Here is an 18816-nt window from a genome sequence, read left to right on the forward strand (position 1 = left end):
TTAGGTGCAGTGGGAAAGCCACCCAAGAGTTTTTAAACAGGTGACTATCATTTTGGATGGGGGGGTGTTATGAGCAGAGGCAGGGGGCCAGTGAGGAGGCTGATGGGTTATCGTGGGGGGCCTTTGCCAGGACAGACCTCCTGTGGGTGCATAAAAATAAAGATTCCTGTATTAGCTAACATTGTTCCCAATGATTCACATATTAGTCATGAGAGTGGCAAGTGCACAAGAAAGGAGAAAACCGGGAATTCCCTGGCGGTCCAGTGGTTGGGACTCCGCTCTTTCACTGCCGAGGGCGCGGGTTCGATCCCTGGTTGGGGAACTAAGATCCCACAAGCCGTGGGGTGTGGCCAAAAAAAAAGGGGGGAAAACCCACTCCTTACTCTCAACACACAGGAATTCCCAGGGGTAAGCTCTGAATCCGGTGTGTTCTGGGCCCTTGCCACACATGGCCGCCTCTGGATTCTGCCTTGGGGACGTGCCGTCTCTCTCTCACCCTGCCGTAGTTGTTTCACCTGTGCCGTCTCTCTCTACTCTTGGTTAATCTTCTGGGTCTGTCCTCTTTCCCTGACATCGAATTGTCTTTCAGATCTCTTCTCTCCTAGAGCCTGGATTTCATTTTGGGTCCACGTGATCTCTCCCTGACCTTGGTTTTGTTTTCAGCCTGTGCCACCTCTCTTTGCAGTATCTTTGGGGCCCGTGCCCTCTCTCCCCACCCCAGTTCTGTCCCAGTCTGTATTACCTCATGTGCTCTCAGTCTCAGCCCCTTGGGGGGTGCGTGTGTCCCTCCTCCCAGGCCAGTGATCCGGGACCTTGACTCTTATTTCAGCCCCAGGGGGAGGACTCTACTTGAATTTGGAGTCGGTGCTGGGGCCCGGCTGAGCCCTGGGCGATGGAACCAGTATGCCTGGAAGGAGCATCCTCGGAGCCGGGTCCCAAACCCAGGAGACCTCTCGCTCACCCCCCACCCAATTTTACAGAGGACCAAAGTGAGGCCCAGAGACATGGAAGCCCCTGTCCCTGGTCACCCAGTGAGCTTGGGGCAGAGCCAGGGCTCCCTACTCCCACCCCCGGCCCTCTCCAGCGCCCTGCCACCTCTGTCATGTATGTGCACACGTGAGGCCACGTGTTCGGGTGTGGGCACTGTGCCTCTAGGGAATGCCCCCCACGATGTCATCGCTCCTCCCTACACTCGTGTACAGGGCACGTGTTTGTCTGCCTGAGTCCACGTGGACAGTATGTCACTGGGTCAGCCTGTGTCTGGGCACGCGTGTGTGGATATGGCATGGTGTGCACATGTTGGTGGTGTAGACCTGACCGTGTACAGTGCTCACGTGTGCAGTGTGTGTGTGTGTGTGTGTGTGTGTGTGTGTGTGAAGTGCCAGGTTTTTTCCCAGCCTGTTGTCCTGCCCACAGCTAACGACTGCCTGATATCCACTTGGGCAAGAGCGAGATGGCCCCTTTGCATCAGGCATTCCAGCGTGTCAGCAAGACCCCAACACACACCCCTTTGTCCGCCATACCCCACCCACTACCCACCCTTCACCACTTCAGACCCGGACCCCAGCCACCCCTCCCCAACTCAAGACCACATGCAGCTTCTCCTGAGGTCATTATCTCAACTGAGCCGGGCGTGGTCCTGTGTGTCAGGGGTGGCTTCATGATGCACACATCTAGGTCCCTGGTGTCTGCCAGGGGCAGGAGAGTGGAGGTCATGTCTCTGCTTTATGGTCCCCAGCCCCTGCCTTTACTCTCTAGTGCCTTTGCCTCTCTGAGCCTCAGTTTCCCCTTCTATAAAATGGGCCTAGTAGTGGCCCTCAGGGAGCTGTTAAGAGGATTATACAAGATAATCTATATAAAGTGGCATCTAGCATGGAGCCTGGCACATAGTAAGCGCTTGATAAGTGTTACCTGTTAATTGTTCATACAGAAGAGAAAACCAAGGCTCCAAGAGGGTCCTGAGTGGGTCAGCGTCCAGGCATCTCAACTCCAATCTCAGGCTCTCTCTTTAAGACGCCGGCATGGTGGGAGTGGTGGGGGTCAGTGGTAGGTTTTATAAAGCAGGGTCTTAATGATGAACTTGACTGGGGAGCGGGAGAGATTGGATGAGGCAGGGCAGCCGGGCAGGAAGGAGGCCACAGGAGCCGCTTACAGCAGACGTGAGATGACAAGGGTCCGACTGGAGGCCCGAGGTGCGCTCTTGGAGCCGGTCCCCTGGCTCCTTCTGCTGCCCTCTCTCTTTGCCTCTCTCTCAGCTTCTGATATTCTAAGTCGCTCCCTCAGTGCGTTCTCTCTAACTGCCCATCTGTCTCCCTGGCCCGCCCATCTGCCCCCGCCCCGCTTCCCCTCCAGCAGAAGGCAGACCTGGCTGTGGCTGCGTTCACCATCACAGCTGAGCGGGAGAAGGTCATCGACTTTTCCAAACCCTTCATGACCCTGGGAATCAGCATCCTCTACCGCGTGCACATGGTACGGTTCCCCCTGGAGACATGGAGGCGGGGGTGGGGGCTGGCGCTGGGGCCGGACACCCAAGGGAGGTAGAGGCTGTGGGCTGGACCTCAGAGGGGCCGGTGGGGCTCATGGGCCCCGGGGCTGGGGGAGGGGCTCAGGTCTGTGTGGCTCCGGCTCTCACTCCCTCTCCCACCAGGGCCGCAAGCCTGGCTACTTCTCCTTCCTGGACCCCTTCTCCCCTGCTGTGTGGCTCTTCATGCTTCTTGCCTACCTGGCTGTCAGCTGCGTCCTGTTCCTGGCCGCCAGGTGAGTCCACTACCTGCTGCCTGGGAAGGAGAGGGCGGGGAGGAAGCACGAGCTGGGGTCTCCATGCCTGACCTTTCTGTCATCTGTCTGGACCATCCTCGGCCTCCACTTGGGGCCTTGGATTCCCTGCACCCTCCCTTCTCCCTTTCTGGCCCTGTCTCTGTATTTCCTTCTGGTGGTTCTGACTTTTGCTCCGTGGTTCTCTCTGGGCCTCTCCCCTTCCCGTTCTTTCTGTCCCCCTCCCCTTTTGCCCGCACTGTCTCTGTTTCTCTGTGTGTGTGTGTGTCTCTCTATGTCCATCTCTGTCTTCCCCTCCGTTTTCGTCCCCCCATCTCTTCTGATCACGGTGGCTCTCTCTTTCCTCTGTTCCTCTCCTTTTTCTCCCCATTCCCCGTGTCTCTCCACAGGCTGAGCCCCTACGAGTGGTATAACCCGCACCCGTGCCTGCGGGCACGTCCCCACATCCTGGAGAATCAGTACACGCTGGGCAACAGCCTCTGGTTCCCTGTGGGGGGCTTCATGCAGCAGGGCTCGGAGATCATGCCCCGGGCGCTGTCCACACGCTGCGTCAGCGGAGTCTGGTGAGAGGCTGCCTGTCTGCCCCAACTGGGGTTGGCGGGGGGTGGGGTGGGGGGGCTTCTGAGGCCTGGGCCCATTCCCGTTACCCACGCCAGCTGTGTGACAGGGAATGGGGTGGGGGCAGCTGAGCCCCAGCTCTGCCACTCACTGGCTGTGTGACCTTGGGTCTCCATGCCTCAGTCTCCTCATCTGAAAAATGGGGATAAAAATGCCCATGTCTCAGGTTGTAAGGATTCAGTGTGGCTAAGGGATGGGAAAGTGCTTCTGCTGACCTGAGGGGTTATAATCAGGACAGTATTGGCATTGTTACTGCTGTCTCGGACATTGCCTGGGCAGTCACAGAGACACTGGAATCCTTGAGCCAGGACAGCCTTCACTGTCCAGAGGCTGAGGCTGAGGCCCAGACAGGGACACCTGCTCCCTCAAAGTCCCACGCGGATCTCGAAACATTTTTTCTTTTTTTTTTTTTGGCCACACCTCGCGTGGCTTGTGGGATCTTAGTTCCTTGACCAGGGATTGAACTCAGACCCTCAGCAGTGAAAGCACCACATCCCAACCACTGGACCCCCAGGGAATTACCCAGACCCAGTAACTTATTTTGAACGGAACTTATTTTGCCTCCAAGACAAGCTCCAAGAACCTATGTGTCAGAGAGCAGACACTGACAACTGGTGATGTCTGGCCCATAGTTTAAAATTTTTTGAATTAGTTGGCATTTAAAAATTGGGTAAATTCACTTACAAATTCAGATGTCTCTTTTTGTTTTGTTTTGTTTTGGCCACGCTGTGCGGCTTGCGGGATCTTTGTTCCGGGCCACAGCAGTGAAAGCCCGGAATCCTAACCACTAGGCCACCAGGGAACTCCCCAAATTCAGATTAATCACTTTTCTCGAAGATTTGGGAGATCTGATAGTGCTCGGCTGGCATTCCCACCTGGCGTTGATGCCTGTTCCACTGGCCTCAGTCCTCTCTCCCTCCTTCAGTCACTTTAAAAAAAAAAATTTTTTTTTTTGTCTGCATTAGCTCTTTGTTGCTGTGCACGAGCTTTTCTCTAGTTGAGGCAAGCGGGGGCTACTCTTCACTGCGGTGCACAGGCTTCTCATCGCGGTGGCTTCTCTTTTTGCGGAGCACAGGCTCTAGGCGCGCGGGCTTCAGTAGTTGTGGCGCACGGGCTCAGTAGTTGTGGCTCGAGGGCTCTAGAGTGCAGGCTCAGTAGTTGTGGCGCATGGGCTTAGTTGCTCCGCGGCCTGTGGGATCTTCCCCGACCAGGGCTCGAACCCGTGTCCCCTGCATTGGCAGGAGGATTCTTAACCACTGCGCCACCAGGGAAGTCCCCCTTCAGTCACTTTCCGGCCTGGCTTCCATAAGCACTCACATTTGCCACCCTACCTTTGAAATAGCAGCTGGGCTTGGCTGCAGTTCATATAACTCTTCTCAGCTCCTTTTCCTCATTAGAACCACAGAAAGCCAAGGAGCATGCTTAGGACAAGGAATATTCTCTGGTTTTATGGATTAGAAGACCGAGACCCAGAGAGAGGAAGTGGTTTGCTAAAGAGCGTGCATTTGGCTAGAGGCAGGGCTGGGCCGAGCCAGCCTCCCGCCCCAGTGCCACCCACCCCATAGGCCCTGGGTACCTCTCCAGGGCAAACCGAGGCATTGGGCTTCCTCCCCATCAGTCAGAATCCATGCTCAGTAGTCATTCAGCAAGAGGTGCTTCTCAGGCCCTTCCATGTGCCAGGCACTCAGGTGGAAAACCAGTCCTCAAGAGGCAAAGGAACTGAGAATAAACAGATAAATCAACACAAGGACATCATATTTTATGCCAAGAATATGTCCCGAAGATATTGTTTGATTCAAAACTTGTTTGTTCAAGACTAACCATAATGGTGGCAGGTTTTTCTCTTTCCCAGCTAAGCGAGGCTAACTACCATCTGGCAGTTGTTTGCAATTTGCTTGGTCCATTAGCTTTGAAACTTTGTTTTGTTTTGGTTGCACCAGGTCTTAGTTGTACCAGGCAGGCTCCTTAGTTGCGGCTCCAGGGCTCCTTAGTTGCAGCTCCAGAGCTCCTTAGTTGCAGCACGTGGGCTCCTTAGTTGCAGCAGGGCTTTGAAACTTTTTTTTTCTTTAATTTTTAAAATTTTCTGGATGCGCCGCATGGCATGTGGGATCTTAGTTCCCTGACCAGGGATTGAAACCGTGCCCCCTGCAGTGGAAGCTCGGAGTCCTAACCACTGGACCACCAGGGAAATCCCTAAACTTTTGAATCTTGATGATTTTTTTTTTTTTTTAACATTTTGGAATTGGCATCATGTCAGGAGTTATACCCTGTATTCATTTCCTGTTGCTGCTGCAACAAATTACCACAAACTTCATGGCTTAAAAACAACATAAATTTATTCTCTTATAGTTCTGGAGGTCAGAAGTGCAAAGTAGATATGACTGTGCTAAAATCAAGGTGTTGGCAGGGCCAGTTCTTCTGGAGGCTTTGGGGAAGAATCCATTTCCTTGCTTTTTCCAGCTTTTAGAAGCTGCCTGCGTTCCTGGGCTTGTGGCCCCTTCCTCCATCTTCAAAGCCAAGAGCATAACGTCTTCAAATCTCTCTCTCTGACTCTGACCTCCTTCTTCCGCATAAGGACCCTTGTGATTCCATGGGCCCAACAGGATAATCCAGGCTAATCTCCCCATCTCAAGACTCTTAACTTAATCATATCTGCAAAGACCCTTTTACCCTGTGAGGGAACATACGCACAAGTTCCAGGGGTGAGCATGTAGACATCTTTGGGGGGCAAGCCTTTCTTCTGCCTACCACACACCCCGACTGAACTTTATTAACATTTTTTTAAAAATAAATTTATTTATTTATTTGTTTTTATTTTTGGCTGTGTTGGGTCTTCATTGCTGTGCGAGGGCTTTCTCTAGCCTCAGAGAGCGGGGGCTACTCTTCGTTGCGGTGCGCGGGCTTCTCATTGCGGTGGCTTCTCTTGTTGAGGAGCACGGGCTCTAGGCATGCGGGCTCAGTAGCTGTGGCTCGCAGGCTCCAGAGCACAGGCTCAGTAGTTGTGGCGCACGGGCATAGTTGCTCCACGGCCTGTGGAATCTTTCCAGACCAGGGATTGAACCCGTGTCCCCTGCATTGGCAGGCGGACTCTCAACCACTGCGCCACCAGGGAAGCCCAACATTTTTAATATAATGATGTATCAGATGTATGTAAACTGTGCTATTGAAGAACCAAACAGGGTGCAGTGAAAGAGAACAGTAGAGAATGAGGGTGCTCAGGAAGGGCCCCTCTGAGGAGGTGACATCTGGGCTGTTTCATCTGAAGGTGCAAACAGAGGCATGCCTGCCAAAGAGAGGGAGGCGCATTCCAGCCAGGCACGAGAGGGAGGCACGTGTGAGGAGGCGGCTGAGAGGGCATGAAGGGACCCGCTGTGACAAATCTGGCTGAGTCCCCCAGTCAGGTGGGGGACCAGTGACCAACTCTCTACAGCCCATCCCTTCTGCTGCTCAGTCAGGGACCCTCTTCCCCAGCTGGGTGTTCTCTGCCCCTTCCCATCGCTGTCACCCAGGAAGCCCCCAGTCACGCCCCCTCTCTCACTGGTGCCTTTGACCCCAGGCTCACTCTTGTCTCCACCCCGAGTCTTCCCCCACATTCAGTCATTCAACAGATGTTTCTTCATCTCCAGATGTGACCTCGGCCTGGTGATTCAGCAAGCCAGGGCCGGTGGTAGGGCGGTGGGGGTGGGTGCCAGTGCCCTAGGGACTTGGCCGCCACCTGAATAGCAGCAGCTTGGCCAGAACTCCCCTCCTGGGCCCCTCATCTCATGTCCACACGGGCCATAGCTTCCTGCCGCCACACCCAAGGGCTCGTCATGGTTCAGGACAGCTCTGCCTTGGAAATCAACGTTTCTTTTTTTTTTTCTTTTAATTAATTTATTTATTTATTTATTTATTTTTGGCTGCGTTGGGTCTTCGTTGCTGCGCGTGGGCTTTCCCTAGTTGCGGCGAGCGGGGGCTACTCTTTGTTGCGGTGCACGGGCTTCTCATCGCGGTGGCTTCTCTTGTTGCGGAGCACGGGCTCTAGGCGCGCGGGCTTCAGTAGTTGTGGCTCACGAGGTCTAGAGCCCAGGCTCAGTAGTTGTGGCGCACGGGCTTAGTTGCTCCGCGGCATGTGGAATCTTTCCAGACCAGGGCTCGAACCCGTGTCCCCTGCATTGGCAGGCGGATTCTTAACCACTGCGCCACCAGGGAAGCCCTCTGGAAGCAATTTTTAAACCCAGGGAGTCTGGCTCCAGATTCCATTCTCCCAGCCCCTCCACTAGTCAGCAGTCAGCCTTCTAGATGCTGGGGTCACTGAGGGGGGCACCACCAATGGGGCACATGGCCACAGGGGCAGGGTGGCAGGGGTGGCTCCAACCTGTAGCTCACCCCTCCCACCCCTCAGGTGGGCCTTCACCTTGATCATCATCTCCTCCTACACGGCCAACCTGGCTGCCTTCCTCACCGTGCAGCGCATGGAGGTGCCTGTGGAGTCGGCCGACGACCTGGCGGACCAGACCAACATTGAGTATGGCACCATCCACGCTGGCTCCACCATGACCTTCTTTCAGGTGGGGTCCCTGGAGCCACCCAGGCTTGGTTTCGGGGTCCCCGCCGTGCACAGCGGCTCAGGGTGGGGCAGTGCATTCCTCAGAAGGTTCCTGCGGGGCCTGTAGGAAGTCAGCTGTCCTGTTTGGCTTGGACGCAGGTCTCCCGGCAGCAGGCTGGGCCCTGGGTAGATATGGTTGAGCATCTGCTCCCAGCTTCTCTGAATAAGGCCTGGGAACACCGGGAAGACAGGGCTGGGTGTCAAGCCGAGCCGAGGCCCAGGGGTGGAAGAGAGAAAAAGGGTTGAAAAACAGGCTGCGGCCCCTTCTTCCCAAGCCTTCGGTCCTCAGGATCCTCGCTGGGCTGGTGGGTGTGGGGTTGGCTTGGATCTGGCCTTGAGCAGTCTGTCTGTCTTGCGTCTCTCCTCTGTCTTTGGCTCTTCCTGTCTTCCTCTGGTCTCCCCGCTCTCTCGGGTTGAGGGAGACTTTCTAGAGGGCAGGGGACAGGGCTCAGGGGAAAGGCAGGAGTGGAAAGACCCTCACCCGTCTTCCCCTCATGCGCCCTCTGCCCAGAATTCACGGTACCAGACGTACCAGCGTATGTGGAACTACATGCAGTCGAAGCAGCCCAGCGTGTTTGTCAAGAGCACAGAGGAGGGCATCGCCCGCGTGCTCAACTCCCGCTATGCCTTCCTGCTCGAGTCCACCATGAATGAGTACCACCGGCGCCTCAACTGCAACCTCACCCAGATCGGGGGCCTCCTGGACACCAAGGGCTACGGCATCGGCATGCCGCTGGGTATGGCGGCAGTGGGGCGGGGTGGGAGGCCGTGGGTCCCCAGGCAGCTGAAACCAGGCTGTGTGAGCAGGCCAGGGAGTAGGCCAGGCCCTTCCCGAGCAGGCTGGGAGTGCTGTGTGTGGCCTCCTAGCTGTGTGGCCTTGGGAAGGTGATGCCACCTCCCTGAGCCTCTGCACCTTCCACCTGCATATAAACAGGCCTAGGAGCAATCAGCTCCAGCCCTGGAGGGCTGTTGCGAGAACCCGGTGAGACTGTGCCCAAGTCAGTGCATGTGAGCCGTGAGGCTTGCTGCCTTCCCCCATTGGTCCGAGGGCCCCTCGAGGGTGAGGACCTGGTTTTATTTACTTCATATCCTCTGCACCAAACCCACAGCCTGGCTCAGAGCAGGTGCTCCAGCAACATAATGGATGTTGCTGGATGGGTGGAAAGGAGGGAGAGAGGGAAGGAGGGAGGGAGGAAGAATGATGGATGGATCTGCTAGGGGGACTTGGACATGCTTTTTCAGGGCTTGGTGCTGGAAACTCACCAACGATTTTGCCACCAAATTTTGGCATTTTGGCTTTTAAACCCACCTATATTCTGATGACCACTGCATTTCTTAGCTATGACTACATAACAAATTACCCCAAATCTTAGCAGTTTTGTGGTAGGGTCAGTGCTGTATCAGGTGGGCAGTGTAGCCTGGTGCTTTGAGGGACAGGCTCTGGAGTCACAACAACCTGGATTCAAATCCCAGCTTCCTCCCTGACTCAGGCAAGAGTGTCACCTGCTTCATGCAGATAATGAGGGTGGTAGGTAACACGTGCCTCACAGGATTATCGTGAGACTTAAATACACTTCTGTAGACAAAGGGTCTGGCACATAGTAAGTGCCTGATAAATACCAATCACCCCACTTGCCTGTATCCCTAGTTCCTGGCACCTGATAGATGCTCAAGAATTATAGTAGTGAATGAAGAAATGAGTAGAGGGTAGGATATGGGTGGGGTGTTTGGGGCCCAAGGATGGTTTAAGGGGAGGATCTGAGGGTAGAGAGGAGAGAGGTGGTCCAGGGTTGGGGCCACACAGAGGAGAGGTGTGGCTGGGGATTCGTTCACTTGGCAGATCTGATGCCCTACTGTGTGCCAGGACTGCTCTGGGTGCTGGGATGCCACAGCGGGGAGCTAGCTGCCCAGCCCCCACCTCCAGCCGCCTACTAGGGGTGCAGACAGACAATAAACACATAGCTTTATAATGTGATGTCAAGTAGTGTCAGCTGCTCTGAAGTAAATAAGGGGAAGAGATGGACAGGGAGGGGGATGCTTGCTGTCATTTTAAATAGAGAAGAGCCCCTGAGGCACCCTGTGAGCAGAGCCCTGAGTGAAGTGAGGGAAGGAACATTCCAGGCAGAGGCAAAGGTCCTAAGGGAGCCCCAGGTGGTGGGACCAGTGAATGCAGAATCTTGTTGAACATTTGAACATTTTTTTTTCTAGCTGCAAACAGAGCCATTGGAGAGTTTTAAGCACCAGAGAGGCATGATCTATGTCTATGTTTCTGAAATTGTCCCTCTGGCTGCTGTGTTGAGAAGAGCCTGGCGGGAGGAGATTGAGGGGGGGCCACAGGGAGAGGGGAACGGTGACAAATGTGGCAAGTGGGGGCTCGGCCCGGGGGTGGTGACAGGGGAGGTGGCGGGCAGTAGTCAGATTTGAAGGTGGGCCGGGAAGATGCTGGGGATGCGGCAGAGCTGGGAGGAGACGAGCTGCGGAGGGGAGGGAACCTCTGGGGTCTGGGCAGGCAGGGATCCAGGGTCCCGATGACCGCCCACCCCACCGTGTGCCCGGTCCAGGCTCCCCGTTCCGGGATGAGATCACACTGGCCATTCTGCAGCTTCAGGAGAACAACCGGCTGGAGATCCTAAAGCGCAAGTGGTGGGAGGGGAGCCGGTGCCCCAAGGAGGAGGACCATCGAGCTAAAGGTCAGCCATCCCTGCACGCCGTGCCCTTCCCAAAGGCCCCTTGCCGCCCCTGGCCCACACAGCCCGACCCCTGGCTCTCCCCCTCCACCCCCAGGCTTGGGCATGGAGAACATCGGCGGCATTTTTGTCGTGCTCATCTGTGGCCTCATCATTGCTGTCTTCGTGGCAGTCATGGAATTCGTATGGTCCACGCGGAGGTCGGCAGAGTCAGAAGAGGTGAGGGGGCTGGCGAAGGGTGTGCGGGGAGAAGTGGGACCCCAGGGGCAGGGGGTGTGAAGACTATGGCATTGGGAGCCGTTACTGGAGGAATGCGTGGGTTGGGGGGCTGGGAGCTGGGGACGTGAGAGGATCGGAGCGACTCCATGGGTCCAGGAGGTCCATGAAGAGGTGAGAGCAGGGAACTCCCTGACGGTCCAGCGGTTAGGACTCTGTGCCGTCACTGTAGAGGGCCCAGGTTCGATCGCTGGTGGGGGGAACTAAGATCCCACAAGCCACGGTGCGGCCAGAAAAAAAAGGTGAGAGCAGACGGAAGACGGGAAAGAGGGTCCATGGACATGAGGAAGGACAGAGGGGGAAGAGGGCGCAGGCAGAGATGAGGATGCAGGGGAAGGAGTGTGGAGGGGCAGAGAGAGAAGGATATGGGGAAAGAATGAGGTGGTAAAGCAAGAAGAAATAGGAGGAGAGACAGGGGCAAGGAGAATGCAGCTGAATGCGACAGCAGGAAGACAGACTTGCTGGCTGGTCTCAGCCCATACGCGGGCATGGTGGTACCCAGCCATACTGCTCCAGTGCTAACCCCGCGGGCCCCCGTGCTCCTCCACGATTCCAACCTTTCCCTCTCTCCGCCAGCCTCCAGCCCCTCCTTCCCCTCCTTGCTTTGAGCCCATGACCTTGCTTCTACTGGCCTGAGAAAAGCAGAGGAGTCAGAAAGCATGCCGAGCCCCACCTCTACACCCAGCTACCCTCATGCTTTCTCCACTCGCCCCTTAGTGACTCCAGATGAACATACACGCTCCTCGCTAAGGCTTCTCCACACGCGCCCCGTCTCCTCCTCTCTTGCCTTCCCAAGGACATTCCTCAGCTGTTCTCTCCTTCCCTCCCGCATCATCTGCTTTTCTCCCTCTACTGGATCAAGCCCGGCAGCATACAGACGTGCTGTCATTTCTCCCGTCTTCAAGGAACCCTCTCTGGACCCCGTTTCCCCTCCTAGTCACCGCCCCATTTCTCCCCTTCTGTTGTAGCCTTGACAGGGTGTGTCCCTCTGCTGTTTCCAGTTTCTGTCTTCCCATTCAGTCTTGGACACACTCCCATCCAGCTTCTGTCCCCACCTGTCTTCTGAAGCCAGTCTTGCCACCAGTGACCTCTGCATCTGAAATCCAGCGCCTGAGTCTCTGGCCTCATCATCATGAGGCAGCCATGGGCTTCAGCACAGCCGATCACTCTCTCCTCACGACCCTCTCTTCCCTGCTCCTGCCTCATTTTCCTCCTACCCCTCTGGCACTGTTTTGTTGGGGCGCCCTAGGGCTCGATCCTTGGACTTCTTCTCTTCTCTTTCTCCATTCCCTTGGTGATCCCATCCAGCCAAATGGTTTGTAAGACCATCTGTATGCTGATGACTCCTGTATTATTTATCTTCTGCCGTGTAACAAATTATCCCCCAATTTAGCAACTTAAAACAGCAAACTTCTATCAGTTCACAGTGTCCATAGGTCAGGAATCTGGGAGCAGCTTAGCTGGGTGGTTCTGGCTGCTCAGTGTCTCTGGTAAGGTCATGGTCATGACGTTGGCTGGGGCTGCTGTTGTCTGGAGGCTCGACTGGGGCTGGAGGATCCACTTCCAGGATGGCTCACTGTCTCAAAATGTACCTGTGGGGTTTGAATTTATGGAAGTGACTGAGCAGAAGAGGCCAATGCCAGTGAAAGAAGAGTTTATTACTTACATTACCTGACAGGAGGGGGCCTACCATGCCACATAGGGCCACAAGGAAAGCACCAGATTTGGTCAGGAGGCAGAAGAAGGGAGAGAGAAACCTAGGGCAGGGCCTTTATTGGGGTTTCCATGAGAAAGGCAAGGCAGCTAAGGAAACGGCTTAGGACTGGGCAGTGTGAATAATGTCAGCAGGCTCTAGACTAGAGGGGTGGTCTCTAATTGTCTGGTACCTGGCCCTGGGTTGATTTAGGGCAGGGGAAATATTGGCTTGGTGTGTGAGAGTCAGAAAAAGGGAGTGTATAGACTCAGGATTGGTTGGTTTTCATGTGAAAGGCAGGTTCCCAGCCCTTTGCTATCCCTAACAATTGGCTAGCTCTGGGAGGGCAGTCTCTCCCTGGCTAGCAAGATGTTTCAGATGTCAAAACATCCTAAGATAGAGAGAATAAAAATACACTCATTCACATAGCAGTTGGCAGGAGGCCTCAGTTCCTCACACAGGGACTTCTCCATAGGGCCGCTTGAGTGTCCTCACGCCGTGGCAGCTGAGTTTCCCCAGAGTGAGTGATGCAAGAGAGAGCCAGGAGGAAGCCAAAATGTCAGCTGACCTAGCCTTATTCTGTTGGTCACACAGTGAACCTCGTACAAAGGCAAAGGGGAGTACACAAGGGTGTGAACACCCCAGGGGCAGGATCTTGGAGGCTGCCTACCGTAACCCTCAAATGTGTATCCCTTACAGGGACCTCTCCCTGAACCCACGGTTTGTAAATTCAGCTCCATACTTGACATCTCCACGTGGATGTCCACCACGTAGTGCGTGACGTCATGTGGCCAACACAGAGCTCCTGCCCACCCATCAGGCAATGCCATCATTCCAGTTGCTCAGGCCAAAATACGTGGAGTCACCCTTCACTCCTCCCTCTTTCTCACACCCTCTATCTGATCTCTTAGCAAAAACTATTGGCTCCACCTTTGAAATATACCCAGAAATCAACCCCTTCTCACCTCCTTGGCCACCACCACTGTGGTCCAGCCACCGCCATATCCTGTCTGGTGATCGTAGCAGCTTCCTAGTGGGCCCCCTGCTCTTGCCCTTGACCTCCCTGCAGTCTGTTCTCAACACAGCTCCAGAGTGATCCTGTGAAAGCACAGCAGTCCTATGCTTAAAACTCTCCAGTGGCTCCTATCTGGCTCAGAGTAAAAGCCAAACCCTTACAGTGGCCTCTGGGCCTTACACAAGCCAGCCCGCATTGCTCCTCTGACCTCATCTCCTCCCTCTCCCCTTTGCCCACCACACCTTGGCCACCCTGACCTGCTCCACATTCCTCCAGCACCTCACACCTGTATTCAGCTGAATTGTCTGCCTTCCCTCCTGCCAGGCCCCACGCAGCTCATTCCGCCCTGCCTTTGTCTACTTGCAGGTCCTCTTCTCAATGAGTCTCCCCTAAGGACCCATCTCAAAATTCAGCATCACTCCCCACCCACACCCCCACCTATTTTCCCAATTTAATTTTTCTCCAAAGCACTCATCACCATCTAACATACTACTTATATTTACATATTTATGTTTTGTCTCTGCACACTGGAATATAACCTCCATGAGGGCAGGGACTTCTGTCTGTTTTGTTCTCTGCTGTATCCCCAGTGCCCGAAACAGTGCCCGGAACACAGTAGGCGGTCAGCAAATACATCTGGCAATAGTGCGTGCATGAATCAGTGGCCGAGGATGGAGAACGAGTACAAGGGAAGGACTAGAAGCAGTTAGAAACTTTCGAGTGAAAAGGCAAGAGGAAAGAGTAGGAAGAGAGGAGCGTGGATCGGAGGTGAAGGGCAGATTTAAGAACAAATCCAAAGAAGAAGGGAGACGGGAGCGAGAAGTGGAGGAGAGACAGGAGTTGAGAGGTGGAGAGACGAGACAGGAAGAGCATGGGGAAATAAGGGAACTGTGAGGGAAGAGAACGGGAAATGAGGAAAGGGTGGAAGGAAGAGAGGAGGTGAAAGGGCATGCAGGAAAGAGAAAGAGAGGTGAACACAGAGGTGGGGCAGGGAGAGCAGGAGGGTGTGGAGAAGGTTGCCGAGAGGACCAGAGGGGAAAGGAGGGGGGCGGGGCGGCGGCAAGGAGGTCGCAGACAGTGACCACCGCGCCCCGCGCCGCCCCCAGGTGTCGGTGTGCCAGGAGATGCTGCAGGAGCTGCGGCACGCGGTGTCCTGCCGCAAGACGTCGCGTTCTCGCCGGCGCCGGCGCCCGGGAGGCCCAAGCCGGGCCCTGCTGTCGCTACGCGCCGTCCGCGAGATGCGCCTCAGCAACGGCAAGCTCTACTCCGCCGGCGCGGGCGGGGATGCGGGCAGCGCGCACGGGGGCCCCCAGCGCCTCCTGGACGATCCGGGGCCGCCCGGCGGGGCCCGGCCCGCCGCCCCCACCCCTTGCACCCACGTGCGTGTCTGTCAGGAGTGCCGACGCATCCAGGCGCTGCGGGCCTCCGGAGCCGTCGCGCCCCCGCGTGGCCTGGGCGCCCCCGCTGAAGCCACCAGCCCGCCCCGGGCCCGGCCCGGCCCCGCCGGCCCCCGCGAGCTGGCCGAGCACGAGTGATCACGGGCGGGGCCGGGCGGGCGCCCGGACTGACCGCAGGGACTGGGCTCGCCCCAGGCCCCGGCCGCCCTCGCTTCCCTAGTGGGCGAGGGACGGGACTTGTGCCCCCGCGCGCCGGACGCCGCGATTTTGCCTTCGGTTCCCGGTGAAGTCTGAGGCTCGGCTCCGGAACCTGCCTGCGCCCCCTAGTGGACTCGCCAGAGGGTGCCGCGGACGCCCGCACTCCGTCCCCCACTGCGAACAAGAGGAGCGCAGGAACGGAGGACTCCAGGGGCCGAGGACTGCAGGGGCTGTTCCCGGAAGCGGAACGCAATTCACGGGGAGAACCCCATCCTGGGACTGCTCGGGCTCCCCAAGACTTAACGCAGCCCTCCCCACTTCTGGAGAAGTGGGAGGCCTCTGGACAGATGGGTGTCCCCTGGTGCCCCTCGACTCTTCTCTTTCTCTCTTTTTTTTGGGGAGAAACCTCGGAATTTCTATGAGACCCCCACAGGGAGGGGGTCAGTTGGGCCCCCATCCCTCCCCCTGCCACACCCCAGTCCCCGTTGGAATAAAAAAAGAACAAAACCCCAAAACTGGGGATACCCGGGTCTCATTTCCTAGGGGTGCGAGGGCACTGAAGGCTTGGGCTCCCCCCTCCAGGGAGCCTGCTGAGAACCGCAGACTGGATGGTCACTCCTGCACTCTCTCGATTCTCCGCCCTGCCCACAGACAGCAGGTCAGCCCAGGTCCGGGCAGCTGGCCCTTCTCCACTGACCTTCTCTCAGGACAAAAGGAGGCTGCGACAGAGACCCTGAGACAGATGGAGAGAGATACAGGGATCTGGAGAGGCGGAGACACCAGGAAAAGGAGACATAGAAAGACAGAAACCAGATGGGGCTGGGGGAGGGGAGGGTGAGTGAACAGTTCAGTGTGGTGGTGCCTGGGTGGCCCGTATGGTGGCAAGTGTGTGCCTGGGCCAGGGTAATTTGTCATGACTTTGTAGTCATGTGCATGTGTGTGTGTACATCCGTCAACCCATCTTCAGCTGTGTGACTGTGACCCTGTGTTTCTGCAGAAAACGTACCTCCCCAGCCCCCAAGAGAGGAAGTGAGAAATCCCAGTCGGGGGGAGGGAGGAGGTGGGGCGGGGTAGGCTGAGGGCTGGTTGAGCAGGGAGAAGAGTGGGTCTGCTTTCTGTCCACGCCCTCCCCCCCCCCCCGCTGGAGGTTTCTGTGGAAACTGCAGCTGAGAAAGGACAAGTGAAGGTCACACAGCCAGAGCCAAACCGAGGCCGAATGGAAGGGGGAGAGATGGGGAGGTGGAGAGAAAGAAAGAGATGGGGCGAGGATGGCGGAGAGACAGAAAAGGAAGAGACAGAGATGGGGTAGAGATGGGGAGAGACTATGGGGGGGTGCAGAGAGAGATGGGGAAATAGGGCAAAGGGGGAGACACAGAGAGACATACCATGATGAGGTGGGAGAAGGGTGAGACAGAATGGAGAAGGGGACGAGGTGGAGACAGAGAAAACAGGGAAATTAATAAGAGACCCGGGGAGTTTGGGCTGAGAGAAGCAGAGACTGAGGTGGAACAGAGACAGGTGAGACAAGAAGCTGTAGAAAACTATATGAAGACGGTAGGGGGCCCGAGCAGTGAGGAACGCTAGACAGAGAGAGGGACCACCAAGCGAGGGAAAGGAGCGAGGCTGGGCCCCGCCCCTCGGGCAGGGGGCCCAGAGCTCGGGAGCTGTCCGTTCAGCACCGGCCTGCTGGGCCTGGCGGACCTGGCGCGCAGCACTGCCCTGTCTCACTTGCAGGACCTGCCTGCCTTCTCAGCGTTTGGGCAGGCCACACCCCGGGGGACCCCGCCTGGCACACAGCGCCCCCAGTCTCCATCTGGCCTCTTCTGTGTCTCAGACCCTTGCCGTGTGTGTGCCCCTCAGAGACAGGTGTGGGGACGAGCTTGTGTCTCAGGGTCTCTCGTTTCCACATCTCTCACAGACTAATTGATGTCTCTGCCCTTGGGCGGGACTGTCAGTCTGTCAAGGTGACCAGAATATGATTGCAGACATTTCTGGTCTGTCTCCCTCTCTGTTCCAATACCAAGCAGATCTCCTCTGGGGTCTTTCCCCTTTTCTGAGTCTCCCCCACCCCCATTTCTGCTCTGTCTCCCCAGTCTTTATCTCTAAGTCTCCCCAGTGTGCCAAACGTGTCTGCCTGGCTTTCTATGTCCCTGTGTCTCTCTGTCATCTTCACTAAGTAATTCTGTTGATCTGCCTCTTACGTCTGTTTTCTCATTTCTGTCTTTGCCCATCTCTCTGTCTTTGTTGGTCTTTCTGTTTTTCTGTTCCTATTTGCCTCTCTCTGGCTCTGAACTCTGTGTGTCCATTTCTTCTCTTAGTCTCTCCCTCCATCTCTCTTGCCGAGTTCTCTTGTCCCCATCCATCCCTGTGACCTTCGTAAATCTTCCCTCCCCCCCCCCAACTTCCGCAAAGCCTCGCGCTGGGAACACGGTGCACAGTCATCAGTCTCACCAGGCTGAGGAGTGCATGAGGGGGGGACACGAGCCTGTGTCTGGGATGTGGTGTGGGGGACCGGGGTCTCCCCCAGTCCAGCTGGAAAGCAGGAGGAGAGAAAGCCGAGAATCTCCTGGGATCCTGACATCCCCAGGCTTCTCTGTCACCCCAATCTCCCTCCCATGGTCCAAGCCCATTCCTGTAGGACAAGGTGGAGGGGGAAAAGATAATATGTTGACAGGTTCTCCCTCCTTCCCTCCCTCCCCCTGGAAGGGGGCAGAGTTGTAGGGGGGCAACTACCAGGGCTAGAAGATGTGCCTCCCCCCCTTCCCCAGTCTCCATGGAGACAGGCCAGGTCTGCAAGCCCAGCCTCCTTTGCTGCATATGCGGCCTCCCTGTTACCACGGCAACAAGGGACAGCGGGGAGGGATGGGGATGGGTCAGAGTACAGGATTGGGCTGAGGCTCTGGGTGCTGGGGGAAGCCAAGGAACCCACCTCCCTGCCCCCTTTTACTCTCTGGCCCAGTTTCCCTGTCCATGCCCATCTTTCTGTGGCTTTGAATCTCTGACTCTTGTCTTTCTCAGTTTGTGTGTCTCACTCTGGCCTTCACCCTTTCACACATTTCGGTGACCAGGTCCTTAACCTTCCCCTCTCACCTGCTATACACCAGGCTTACTCTTGCCCCTTGCCTGTCCCCCACATGTCCACTCCCATAGGTGGGGAGGATAGCCACATTCTGAGAAAGATACAGGGACAGGCTCTTGTCTGCTCTCTGCCCCTTCTGCCATTCCCAGGGAGAGCCCGGGAGTGTTCCTCATAGAGCAGAGGGGTGGGGGTAGGAGGCTGTAACTCCTCAGGCTCCAGTGGGTGGCTGACGGGGTGTTGTGTGTATGTGACAGGCCTGGGGTGTGGTTGCTGGCTGTGCATCTGTGTGTGTATACACATACCGAGATGGGATGTGCATGGTGCGTGGGTGTGGGCATTGGGGGTGTGTTTGGCGCTACGACAGAGGGGTATGAGATAGCACTGCAATACATGATGTGTGTAGTGTGTGAGGTGTGTGGGGTGGTGTTGTGTGATCTGTGTCGGTGAATTATTGTGCTGTGTGTGAGTCCGTGTGCAGCTTTTGTCTGTC

At 56.3% G+C, this 18816-nt stretch overlaps 1 protein-coding gene across 2 annotated transcripts in view; it reads left to right on the forward strand.

Moving 5' to 3' along the window:
- Nucleotides 1-15762, forward strand: part of GRIK5 (glutamate ionotropic receptor kainate type subunit 5) — a 49845-nt gene extending 34083 nt beyond the window's left edge. Inside the window, exons 13-20 of one of the 2 annotated variants that reach the window (XM_082369672.1) lie at nt 2353-2469; nt 2648-2757; nt 3165-3338; nt 7778-7943; nt 8493-8718; nt 10543-10671; nt 10766-10887; nt 14759-15762. In XM_082369672.1, the coding sequence (XP_082225798.1) occupies nt 2353-2469; nt 2648-2757; nt 3165-3338; nt 7778-7943; nt 8493-8718; nt 10543-10671; nt 10766-10887; nt 14759-15187 (1473 nt within the window). In that variant the 3' untranslated portion in view covers nt 15188-15762. The remainder of the gene's footprint in view (nt 1-2352; nt 2470-2647; nt 2758-3164; nt 3339-7777; nt 7944-8492; nt 8719-10542; nt 10672-10765; nt 10888-14758) is intronic. The other variant, XM_082369673.1, reaches the window with a different exon arrangement.
- The last annotated feature ends 3054 nt before the right edge of the window (nt 15763-18816 follow it).

Source organism: Balaenoptera borealis (assembly GCF_965194805.1).
Source record: "Balaenoptera borealis genome assembly, chromosome: 19".
NCBI lineage: Eukaryota > Metazoa > Chordata > Mammalia > Artiodactyla > Balaenopteridae > Balaenoptera > Balaenoptera borealis.